This window comes from Schistocerca americana, chromosome 5, assembly GCF_021461395.2.
Source record: "Schistocerca americana isolate TAMUIC-IGC-003095 chromosome 5, iqSchAmer2.1, whole genome shotgun sequence".
In the NCBI taxonomy this organism is placed as follows: Eukaryota; Metazoa; Arthropoda; class Insecta; order Orthoptera; family Acrididae; genus Schistocerca; species Schistocerca americana.
The window spans coordinates 562,316,313-562,328,555 of NC_060123.1; the positions used below are offsets into that span (position 1 = coordinate 562,316,313).

A 12,243-nucleotide genomic window follows, 5' to 3' on the forward strand; every position below is an offset into this window, starting at 1 on the left:
ACTATCTGGAAAAGGGGAAAACTATTACAGGTGCATATCATTCATTGTTATTGGACCGTTTGAAAACCGAGCTGAAAAAAAAAAAAAAAAAAAAAAAAAGACACACACAGCGACTGGACCGCAAAAAAAGTCCTTTACCATCACACAATGCACCAGCACACACCTCAGCAGTTGTGGCCACAAAATTATTGGAAATAGGATTCCAACTCATCTCACATCCCCCCTATTCTCCAGACTTGGCTCCCTCGGACTACTATTTGTTCCCTAATTTGAAGAAATGGCAGGTGGGACAAAGGTTTTATTCAAACGAGGAGGTGATTGCAGCAACTAATAGCTATTTTGCAGACTTGGACAATTCCTATTATTCGGAAGGGATCAACAAATTAGAACAGCATTGAATGAAGTGTATAAGTCTAAAAGGAGACTATGTTGAAAAATAAAAAAGGTTTACCCCAAATCATGAGTAGCTTTTGTTTTTGCACGGACTTTTCAAATGCCCTTCATATGTTATGTAATGAATATGACACAATCTGTAGTTAATTTTTTCATTTATACAGGGACTTGGATCAGGTTTCAAGCTCAGCACCATTAAGTAAAAGAAATACAATGGAAATAAATGGTTGTAGCTCCATCATAAGTTGCATCTGTGTCCAAAACTAGTCACCATCAAGAAATAAAAAATAGATTATTCTCAATGCAACTTATGATGGAGCTATAACCATTTATTTCAATTGCAAGACAAGCTGCAGACCTACTTTCACCTGCAGCATGCTGCAAGTTTGTGAATACAACTGACTTTGGAAACTGTATCTGAACATGCAAGAAAATTGTAATTTGATTTTAAGTGAAATTTATGACACACAAACAGTTGCATAAGTTAGTCACATGGCAAATGTCATGCAACAAGTGTGTTTAAAAGTGTGTGTGATATAAACACAGCTGCAGCACTGAAACTTCAGCAAACATAAACAGAATAATAATGAATATGTATTATGGAAACTGATGATGGGTGAAAACCTGAAAAGTATTTTGGCATAAGTGAATTAAAAAAAAAAGTGACCAACAGCTATACATTTTCAAGTAATCCTTTCTGAGTTTCATAATGTAAACAGTTTAGGGGTGGAGGAGACCACTCACAAAATAGCAGATGTGTTGAGCTGTTGACAGGCACATAAGAATGAGAAAGAAAACTTGCTGGCTAATAGAATAAATTCTTTGTTGAGCTAGAATACAAATACATACGACATGTTTCGTGCATGTATTTGTACTGTAGCTCGACAAAGGATTTATTCTGAAAGCTAGCAAGTTTTCTTTCTCTTCTGCGTGTGCCTGTCAACAACTCAATGCTTCTGCCATTCAGTGACTGGTCTCCTTCATTCCTAAATTATTTATATACTACCTGAAGTTCCTCAGTTTCATACTTAAGTGATCATATGAGTTTACAGAGCTTGAAAAAAAATGCCAAGACTTTATTTTACTCCAGTTCACAATGTGCATATTACAGTTCTTTTCATGTGAAAAACACCACAGCTTTCTGCTGATAGGACTCTGATTCAATCTTTGATGTGCAACTTGCTTGTCTTTCATTGCTAAAAGATGTTGCACATGACACCAAAGAACTGCTAGTCTTTCATTAAGTCTCGTCTTGTTTAAATATATTTCTTATGCTGTACCATGCTAAACTGTGTCAATACCTGAGTTCAGATCATACACATATTTTCCTGGCAACAAGAGCCTCTGAAGTATTAATATGCATCTGACGTAAATAAGCTCTTTAGCACTGTTTGTAATTAAATCTCTTAAAACAATAAATGGTTAGCAGATTTACTTTATTAGCTATGAGAAAGCACCACAGTTACAGAGCTCAAAAAGTAGAAAATTATCAGAAAGAGGGTAAGTTTTATAAAGTCATATTGACATATTGATAATTACAGATGGAGCACTAGCTCTGTTGAACAAGAATCAGCTGTGGCCTTGTTAACAATTGAGCAGGCATGTGGTTTATCATAACATGAGCGGGTGTGTGGCATACTTTGTACACATGTAATGAATAACTATCTTTACATTACCAAAGTAAACATGTATGAGCAAAATCACAGTTCAATCTCAGTTTAATTAAACAATGATAAAACACACTTCCATTAAATGAGTTAAAGCACTGTTTGATTAAATAATAATCAAATAAACTTTCATTATATCTCTCTGTTGCCCAATACAAGTGTTAGCCCACAGTAACGCCCTGCTCGTTCGGATCCCAGCCAATCATTTATTCCATTACTAATTATCTCGTAGATAACTGTCTCATTGTGGGATGATGCTGTCAGCTCAGAATCTTTTTATTTTTATTTTATTTTATTTTTTTGAAGAATAGCGAATTTTGTCTCACGTAGCTCACATATTACTGATGCTCACTTGGATGTATGACAAAACAACTACTCACAGATAGAGAAGAGAGTTTCGGTGATTGTTTTTGCAGTTAAAAAGTTTCATGTGTCTATGTTCTGGACGAAGTAAATTTTAATCACAGATTACAAACTGCTGGTAGCACTATTTTGGCCTTGCCTCAGTCGTCTGGAATGGTCACAGCGCAACAGCACCAGCATTGGGGACTGTTCTATCTTGCCTACCCTCAGAACCAGAGCCAAACTACTGGTAGTAGAGTTATTCAGGCCGTGCTCCAGTCTTCCGGAATGAGCATAGTGCAACAGCTCCAGCATTGAGTCCAGCTTTATATTTCCTACCCTCACAACTGATTCAAACTGCTGGTAGAGCTATCCAGGCTGTGCTCCAGTCCTCCAGACGGCCATAGTACAACAGCTTCAGCGTTGGGGGTTCTCCGCCCTGCCTACCTTCAGAACTGGATCCTATCTGCTGGTAGTGCTATTTGCACTGTGCTCCAGTCTTCTGGAATGGGCACAGCACAATGGCTCCAGTGTTGGGCGCCACTCTATCTTGCCTAGCCTCAGAATTGGGTCCCATCTGCTGGTAGTGCTATTTGCACTGTACTCAGTCTTCTGGAATGGACAAAGCACAATGCTCGCAGTGTTAGGTGCCGCTCTATCTTGACGACTTTCAGAATTGGATCCCATCTGCTGGTAGTGCTATTTGTGCTGTGCTCAGTCTTCTGGAATGGACACAGCACAATGCTTGCAGTGTTAGGCGCTGCTCTATCTTGCCTACCCTCAGAATTGGATCCCATCTGCTGGCAGTGCTATTTGCGCTGTGCTCAGTCTTCTGGAATGGACACATCACAATGCTTGCAGTGTTAGGCGCCGCTCTATCTTGCCTACCCTCAGAATTGGATCCAAACTGATGGTAGTGTTATTCAGGCTGTGCTCCAATCTTCCGGAATGGGCACACCACAACGGCTCCAGTCTTGGGTGCCGCTCTATCTTGCCTACCCTCAGAATTGGATCCAAACTGATGGTAGTGTTATTCAGGCCGTGCTCCAGTCTTCTGGAATGGGCACAGCACAATGGCACCCTCGTTGGATGCTGCTCTATCTTGCCTACCCTCAGAATTGGATCCCAACCGCTTGCAGCGCTACTCGGGCTGTGCTCCAGTCTTCTGGAATGGGCACAGTGCAGGCTCCAGAGTTGGGTTCCACTCTATTTTGCTTACGCTCAGAACTGGATCCTGCCCTTCACCAGCAGGTAAGACATGGAACACAGACACACTTTGGATGGCTTTCCCATTACATAGTCTTCTGGTGAGTTATGAGCTATGTGCTCCACTGGTGGCCCATATGCTTTTCAAAGACCACCAATTTGGAGCTACAGGCCTGGACTCATCTTCCCAATTGTCTGTCAGTCATCACCAATGTCTTCCTGCACTTACTGACCAGGTTTAAATAAGGGCATAGAGCCATGGTGTGCCTTTGTTTTACTTGTACACATCATCAGGTCACTCACACCACACAAATCTTTCATCCCCTTGTGTGACTCCATCCATTTCAACTTTGTGCATCTCTTCCTGACGTATACGTGGCTCACTGTCATGGACACTTACTCTCACATATGTGGACAGCATGACTTCACCATAACAGATGCCACAATTAATGCGCTTGTCTAGGTTCTCACTATCAAAGGACTTCCTCGAACCATCCTATCTGACAGTAAACCCCAATTCACAGCAACAATTCTGTGACTCAAACAATTATTTAGTCTACAGTTTCACACACCCTGAAATGGGGAAGCAGCACATTTGGTGCAGACATATAAGCATAAAACATTGCAGTGGGAATCACCACCACAGCAGCACTCACAATGTTCCTGAGCGCATACCAGACCACTGCCATCCATGACGGCAGCCCAGTGGAGCTCCTTCATGGATGGCAACCATGACCTCTCCTCCATCTCTTGGCCCCATAGCTCCGGAAACACCAGACCCAGCACACCAGGCAATATCCACCGAGCTAAGCAGTGTGGGGACACTTGTACAGGACCAAAGACACAAGGATGCCAACTGCAGCAGTTACCACCCATCAATGGTGCCTTATGATGGTTGACACTTCAAAGAGGCTGGAGCACCTTCATACCAACCAACTTTGTCTGCATCAACCAACTGCCACCAGTGGTTCATCCTGACCTGGAAAGCCCTCCTGTGCTCGTCCCACAACTGCACAGCTATAACTTTTGCTCCAGTTTGCCCCAGAACACCAATGTCGGTTTCCATGGCTATGGGGCTTGGAGGTGGAGGTCTCCATGTAGCCTCTGCAACCTCAACCAACATCAGCTACACTGCCGCCCCGCAGCGTATTGCCAGATGTAACTGGTTCCTAACACCAGCCAGCAGGTTTAAGAGCCAGTACACCAATCATAACCCCAGTTTGCCTTCCAAAGCATTGCTCAGGACTTATCTGGCCATACATACCTATTTCGTGGGCAGGAATCTGGTGTCCTGGCCTGGTGATTTAGAAAGCTAATTTTTCTTCCCCATCGCATCCATTTTTTTTGGCCACGGATGCCTCTCCATTTGGCATTGGTGTAGTGCTGGCACAAAGCAATGATGATGGTTCTGAGCAACCAATTGCCTATGCATCAAAGACGTTGACACCTGTTCAAAATACCTACTTGCAGATAGAGAATGAAGCTTTGCTGAATGTTTTTGCAATTGAGAAGTTCTATTTCTACAAGCTCAAGACCAAATTCATTTTAATTACAGAGTACAAACTGCTGGAAGTGCTATTCATGCCGTGCTCCACTCTTCCGGAATGGATGCAACAGCTCTACATTTCGCCCTTATATCACTAGCCATAACACGTCACTGCTGTTTTTCCACATCGCTACGTTGTGTTTTCCGTTCGCACTTGGTGATCTGTTGCTGACAACTCTAGGCCGGTCAGCCAGCCTCTGAGTGTTCTTTCAGATATTCCCAATCTTGCCAGATTCTTGTCACAGTACATATTCCTGACACCAATCTGCAGTAGGATTTTGGAACATATACTTTGACCGAATGTTATGAATTACCTTGAAGAAAGATTCAGAAAATATCACTGTTGCGTAACACAATTAGTTCTTAAATCACACGAAGTCATGAGTGTTATAAACAAGGTGTCTCACATTGAGTCCATATTTCTAGATTTTAGAAGGCTTTTGACATCATTCTTCACATGACTTCTAATCAAATTGCATGCCTGTGGAGTATAGTCACTGTTGTGCAATTGGATTCGTGATTTCCACTCAAAGTATTCATAGTCATTGATGGAGAGGATCAAGTAAAACAGAAATGATATCTGGTGTTCCCAAGGAAGTGTTACGAGCCCTCTGCTGTTCTTAATCTATATAAACGATTCAGGATACAATCTGAGTAGCCCTCTTAAATTGTTTGCAGATAATGCTGTCATTTACAGTTTTGAAAAGTCATCAGAACATCAAAACAAAGTGCAAAATGATTTAGTGAAAAGTGGCAACTGACTCTAAATAACAGAAAGTGTGAGGTCATCCATGTGAGTACTAAAGGAATCCTTTAAATTTTGGTTATACAAAACCTAAAGGTTTCAGTTCTAGTAAATCACTGTGCTTCATACTTGATGTAAATTGTGATTAGACATGTCGCTATGAGAAATTATGCGCAACCTGTTATCGGCTAATGCCTGAAGTGATGTGGATTGCAGAAACATTGGATGAGGTATGCAGATCACCACTAAACACAGTTACTCTGTTTAGTTTTTTCACCACTTAGGACGATAGCTGGGGATGTACTCTATGTTGGTGAGTAGTTGGTACAACCTACCGTACTGAAAGAGTTTCTGTTGGTGAAACTTAATATTCAATTTTGATTCGTTGAGACTCATGAAACACAATGTCTGTCCAACCAAAAAGCCATTAAACTGAGTAAGTATGACAAAGCTAGAATTTACTTTTTACCTTTAACAAAATAAATAAACTATTAGGCAGAATTTCTCACCATTATTTATCTTCAGGAGGCAAAATGTGTAGTACTGCCGATAGATACACAAAAACAGAAAGTTACACACCCTATAATGGGGGAGGGGATTGAGTTGGGAAAATTTAACAAAGAAAGGCAGGTTACTCAGACACCAGGATGAGGGGAGAATCCACCTGTAGGGTGCATGATGGTAAATAAAGATGAAGGGGGAGGGGTCAGAAAGAGCATGTAAGAGATGATACATCAGTAAGCTTTGTGGCAGCTTCAATCGACAGATGATATGGATAGAGTAAGCAGTTACGAGGGAGAAGACAGATGACTACTGCAATAAAGAAAATAGTTGAAGTATAATAAAAAAAGAGAGGGGACCATATGTAAAAGTGGATTAAACCCAGGAGGTTGTGGAAACAAGAATGTGGTGGACTGCAACTTCTGTTCACTGGAATTTAGATAAACTATTATCTGGTGAGTGGATCCATATAACTCATGTGGTGTAGGAAACATTCATGGTGGGGCTGGAGTAGATGGTGGTGGGTGGGCACAAGGGACATGTTTTACAGCAAGGACAACTGCACTTATATTTTTATGTATACAAGTTTGATTACACCTTCCTTATAATTCCGAGCTACCGCTAAGACAACATTTGCATTCTTGCATACGAACATCAAGAGCTCAGATGGAAACCCAGTTCTAAGCAAAGAAGGGAAAGCAGAAAGGTGGAAGGAGTATATAGAGGGTCTATACAAGGGCGATGTACTTGAGGACAATACTATGGAAATGGAAGAGGATGTAGATGAAGATGAAATGGGAGATATGATACTCCGTGAAGAGTTTGACAGAGCACTGAAAGACCTGAGTCGAAACAAGGCCCCCGGAGTAGACAACATTCCATTGGAACTACTGACGGCCTTGGGAGAGCCAGTCCTGACAAAACTCTACCATCTGATGAGCAAGATGTATGAAACAGGCGAAATACCCTCAGACTTCAAGAAGAATATAATAATTCCAATCCCAAAGAAAGCAGGTGTTGACAGATGTGAAAATTACCGAACTATCAGTTTAATAAGCCACAGCTGCAAAACACTAACACATATTCTTTACAGACGAATGGAAAAACTAGTAGAAGCCGACCTCGGGGAAGATCAGTTTGGATTCCGTAGAAATACTGGAGCACGTGAGGCAATACTGACCTTATGACTTATCTTAGAAGAAAGATTAAGGAAAGGCAAACCTACATTCCTAGCATTTGTAGACTTAGAGAAAGCTTTTGACAATGTTGACTGGAATACTCTCTTTCAAATTCTGAAGGTGGCAGGGGTAAAATACAGGGAACGAAAGGCTATTTACAATTTGTACACAAACCAGATGGCAGTTATAAGAGTCGAGGGACATGAAAGGGAAGCAGTGGTTGGGAAGGGAGTAAGACAGGGTTGTAGATTCTCCCCGATGTTATTCAGTCTGTATACTGAGCAAGCAGTGAAGGAAACAAAAGAAAAATTCGGAGTAGGTATTAAAATCCATGGAGAAGAAATAAAAACTTTGAGGTTCGCTGATGACATTGTAATTCTGTCAGAGACAGCAAAGGACTTGGAAGTGCAGTTGAATGGAATGGATGGTGTCTTGAAGGGAGGATATAAGATGAACATCAACAAAAGCAAAATGAGGATAATGGAATGTAGTCGAATTAAGTCGGGTGATGTTGAGGGTATTAGATTAGGAAATGAGACACTTAAAGTAGTAAAGGAGTTTTGCTATTTGGGGAGCAAAATAACTGATGATGGTCGAAGTAGAGAGGATATAAAATGTAGACTGGCAATGGCAAGGAAAGCGTTTCTGAAGAAGAGAAATTTGTTAACATCGAGTATAGGTTTAAGTGTCAGGAAGTCATTTCTGAAAGTATTTGTATGGATTGCAGCCATGTATGGAAGTGAAACATGGACGGTAAATAGTTTGGACAAGAAGAGAATAGAAGCTTTCGAAATGTGGTGCTACAGAAGAATGCTGAAGATTAGATGGGTAGATCACATAAATAACGAGGAAGTATTGAATAGGATTGGGGAGAAGAGAAGTTTGTGGCACAACTTGACCAGAAGAAGGGATCGGTTGGTAGGACATGTTCTGAGGCATCAAGGGATCACCAATTTAGTATTGGAGGGCAGTGTGGAGGGTAAAAATCGTAGGGGGAGACCAAGAGATGAATACACAAAGCAGATTCAGAAGGATGTAGGTTGCAGTAGGTACTGGGAGATGAAGAAGCTTGCACAGGATAGAGTAGCATGGAGAGCTGCATCAAACCAGTCTCAGGACTGAAGACCACAACAACAACAACAACATATCACTCACCATTTTGACTAACAACTGATTGTTGAAGCCCATACATAACTTATGAAACAACTAATTAGTGTTGCCCAGCAGTCCCCAGTTTGGTAACTTTGGGTTTACAAAAAATTAAGGCAGCTAATGTTGTCTGAGCTCCTTCAAACACTTTCCTATTTGGTAACAATGTAGAGCATATGTGAAGCTGAGAGATTACTGTGTTACCCAATTCACAATCACAATAAGCTGGATCACAGTTTCAAATTACCATTATATCTCTCCTAATCTCATGACAGGATTGGCTTCTAATGGCAAGAAGAAAATCTTTTGTGTCGACATGTTCTAGTGCATCTAGTCAGTCAAAAAGTGTAAAACCGAATTTTATACCATTCTCAAAATACACTGACTTCTTACACCTTTGAAACTTTTTGAGTACCCAGTTTGATGCACACTGAAGATACTTATTCCAATGTTTGGTTGATAATACAAGGGCAATGTATCTCCACAAAACACGCAGATGGTCAGTCACAATTAATTTTACAACACTCAAGTGTGACTTTAGGCAGGATCTATGCATTTTAAGAGTAATCTGTTTTATGTTACGAGCTGCAGAATCATTTTACAACTCTAGTCAAAGGAAATTAATATATTTTATCATGTGTGAGTTGTGCTTGCATGAATGCGGGAGTGCTGTCTGTGCTGTCTACTTTAGGAGGAGGTCTTTATAATAGAGGGAAACATTCCACGTAGGAAATATATAGCTAGGAGGAGGTCTTTTAGACGAAATCTCTTTGTTGTGCCTGTCTGCAACTCAACATCTCCTCTACACGGTGACTAGCAATCTATCCTTTTCATAATACTGTGAGATGACTTACATGTGTATAAAAGTCAAATAATGTCTTCAACATGACCATACTTGTAACCACACTTTTGCAAGACGATTTGATATACAATATTTGGAAAAACTGTCTTGCGAGAATGATAGTCAATACTTGATATTATATTCTAATTCACTTATGAATATAAAATGACTATTTTTTGTTGTGTGTCATGAAATTTTGTTGTACTGCCAGTCAGCTATATAAATACTTAATGAGGAAAGTCTTAAAGATGTACTTACCTCACAAAGTTTATCAAGAAGTCTGGCAAAATCACAAACATTACATTGAGCCACCTCTGAAACAGTTCCTTCTTTGCTAGTACAACTTCATTTTGTGGTTCTGGTACAAGATAATTTGGTTGCAAAAACCTTGCAGCTTTAAATGAAGTGTTAACAACTGCAGCGGATGGAGATTTTTCTGATGGTGTGGATGAGCAATGTGCTTTCAGAAGATGCAACAGATTTCCTGCAACAAAAGATGCAATATTTGTGATCAATTAATACTTATGTAGTTGTAACTTGTATTATTTCATTTCTGACAACTGAAATAAATAAAAAGAAGACAATATTAGAAAAAAATCCAAATGCTGAAAATCTGCAGCTATTCTATGTCTTCGCATTACAATACGAATCAAAGAATATTACTATACTGTGACTTCCACGGTATATCGAAAGTGTTGCCAAATAAATCGCAGCACTTTTTTGTCCTCAGATATATTTCTATCCTATGTATTTTAAACCATCACGAATTCAGTAAAATATATTTGCAATTGCTTATAATATTCTCACTACAGCTGTTATAAAACTTTAAGTATACCATTTCATACTTCACTACGTATATTTCAGGAGAATGATAATACTTGATATCTACAGAAGTGAAACACTTGTGGCAGAAAAATATAAGTTAAGTCTCCAGAATTATGAGTTTTCAAACAAGATATGTTATCCCATACAGGTGTACATGAGGTAAACTGCAGTGGCAGTCAATCTGGTTCTTACCATGCACTACCGTATTTACTCGAATCTAAGCCCCACTCGAATCTAAGCCGCACCTGAAAAATGAGACTCGAAATCAAGGAAAAAGCAAATTTCCCTAATCGAAGCCGCACCTGAAATTTGAGACTCAAAATTCAAGGGGAGAGAAAAGTTTTTGGCCGCACCTCCAAATCGAAACAAAGTTTGTTCATTGTAATATGAGACACAATTTAGGTCGAATGAATGACGATACAGCTACAGTAGTTTGGTTCGAGTCGTAAGCTTAGCAGTTAAGCTTTACCAGGTAGCCATTGCTATGCGTCAAGCGCTCCATCCGTATTTATTCGGGTACCCTTCCTTTTTCACGTGATTCGTCTGGTTTGAATTGATTGATTATTTTTCTTTGATCCGATAAGTGCCGTTCTGTTTGTTATAGGTGTTTACGTCACTCTATGCTGAAAATGCATTACTGTACTGTGTCATGCACTGTTTGTCGCATTCTGATAATGAGTGTTTACGGCCTGTTGCCGCTCGCCGCATGGCTTGCTTTTGTGCACGCTACCGCCGCTTTTTTAAAAAAAAAAAAAGAGAGAGAGAGAGAGAGAGAGAGAGAGAGAGAGAGAGAGAGAGAGAGAGAGAAGAATTGTCTCATAAACGAAACAATTGCAAGAGACTGCTATTTGTTGTTACTTACACTGCTGCTTTCTTTGATAATGATCAACAAGAACCAAATAATGGACTGCATATGTTAGATGATGTTCTGAACGAGGGTGTAGCAAAAATTTTTCTCCATTTGAAAATCTTTGCAGACGCCTCTTTAGTACATTACATTCTGCACAGAAATTAGAGTCATCTTAGATTTAAAAATCTAGTCAATTGCCGTGCTTCATGTCTGACTGTATCACTATTAGGCATAAGAATAATACGAATATAAGCATGACATGATATGTATATTCTTCCGTGTTTGCTGTTGTCTCACTCTAGTTTCGTAGTTTATTAGGCAGACAGGATTTAAATGAGATAGCAGCAAACACAAAAGAATACATGGAAAAATGTTTATATTCGTATTATACTTATGGTGAAGAGAATACTGCATGTGATTCACAGTTTGTATTAGCAACCATCTCTTCTCACAGGTAGGAAAAAATTCAGAACGTCGAGTTGGCCATATTGATAAACATCCCCAACAGTCTTGCTAGTCGGATTTTCGTAGTACATTGAAATGCTGCGACATTCGAAGATGAACAATACGGTATTTGTATTTACTTCGTTGGATAATGTATGGAAATGCAGTGGTCGAAACTCGAGGCGGAGAAAAAAAAAGCTTGTCTTCCACCTTTTTGTTTTAATTTTGTTTACTGACGCAGAGGTTTTGGCGCCAGTATTTATCTTTGTGCCTGCAAAGCATGCCTGTGTAGCGCTACATATAATCGACGGCAGAAATTGGTTGTGGCGGCACCTACCAACATTTTTCAGAACTTACGCTTACTTTGCACTTGATTCTAAGCCGCAGGTGGTTTTTTGGATTACAAAAACAGGAAAAAAAGTGTGGCTTAGATTCGAGTAAATACGGTAGTGAGTGTTCCACCTTTTGCTATCAGTAGTATGCAGTAGGAATTTTAAAAAACATTTTATTAGCTTTCCATAAAATTTTGACATTGATAATTTAGTAATCAATTATT

The 12,243-nt window shown here is 39.8% G+C and overlaps 1 protein-coding gene across 4 annotated transcripts in view; it reads right to left on the reverse strand.

Moving 5' to 3' along the window:
- The window catches only part of LOC124615870 (speckle targeted PIP5K1A-regulated poly(A) polymerase-like), a 221,925-nt gene that overhangs the window by 71,144 nt on the left and 138,538 nt on the right, over nt 1–12,243 (reverse strand). For all 4 annotated transcript variants that reach the window (XM_047144035.1, XM_047144033.1, XM_047144032.1 and 1 more), the window contains one exon: nt 9,827–10,052. In XM_047144035.1, the coding sequence (XP_046999991.1) occupies nt 9,827–10,052 (226 nt within the window). The remainder of the gene's footprint in view (nt 1–9,826; nt 10,053–12,243) is intronic.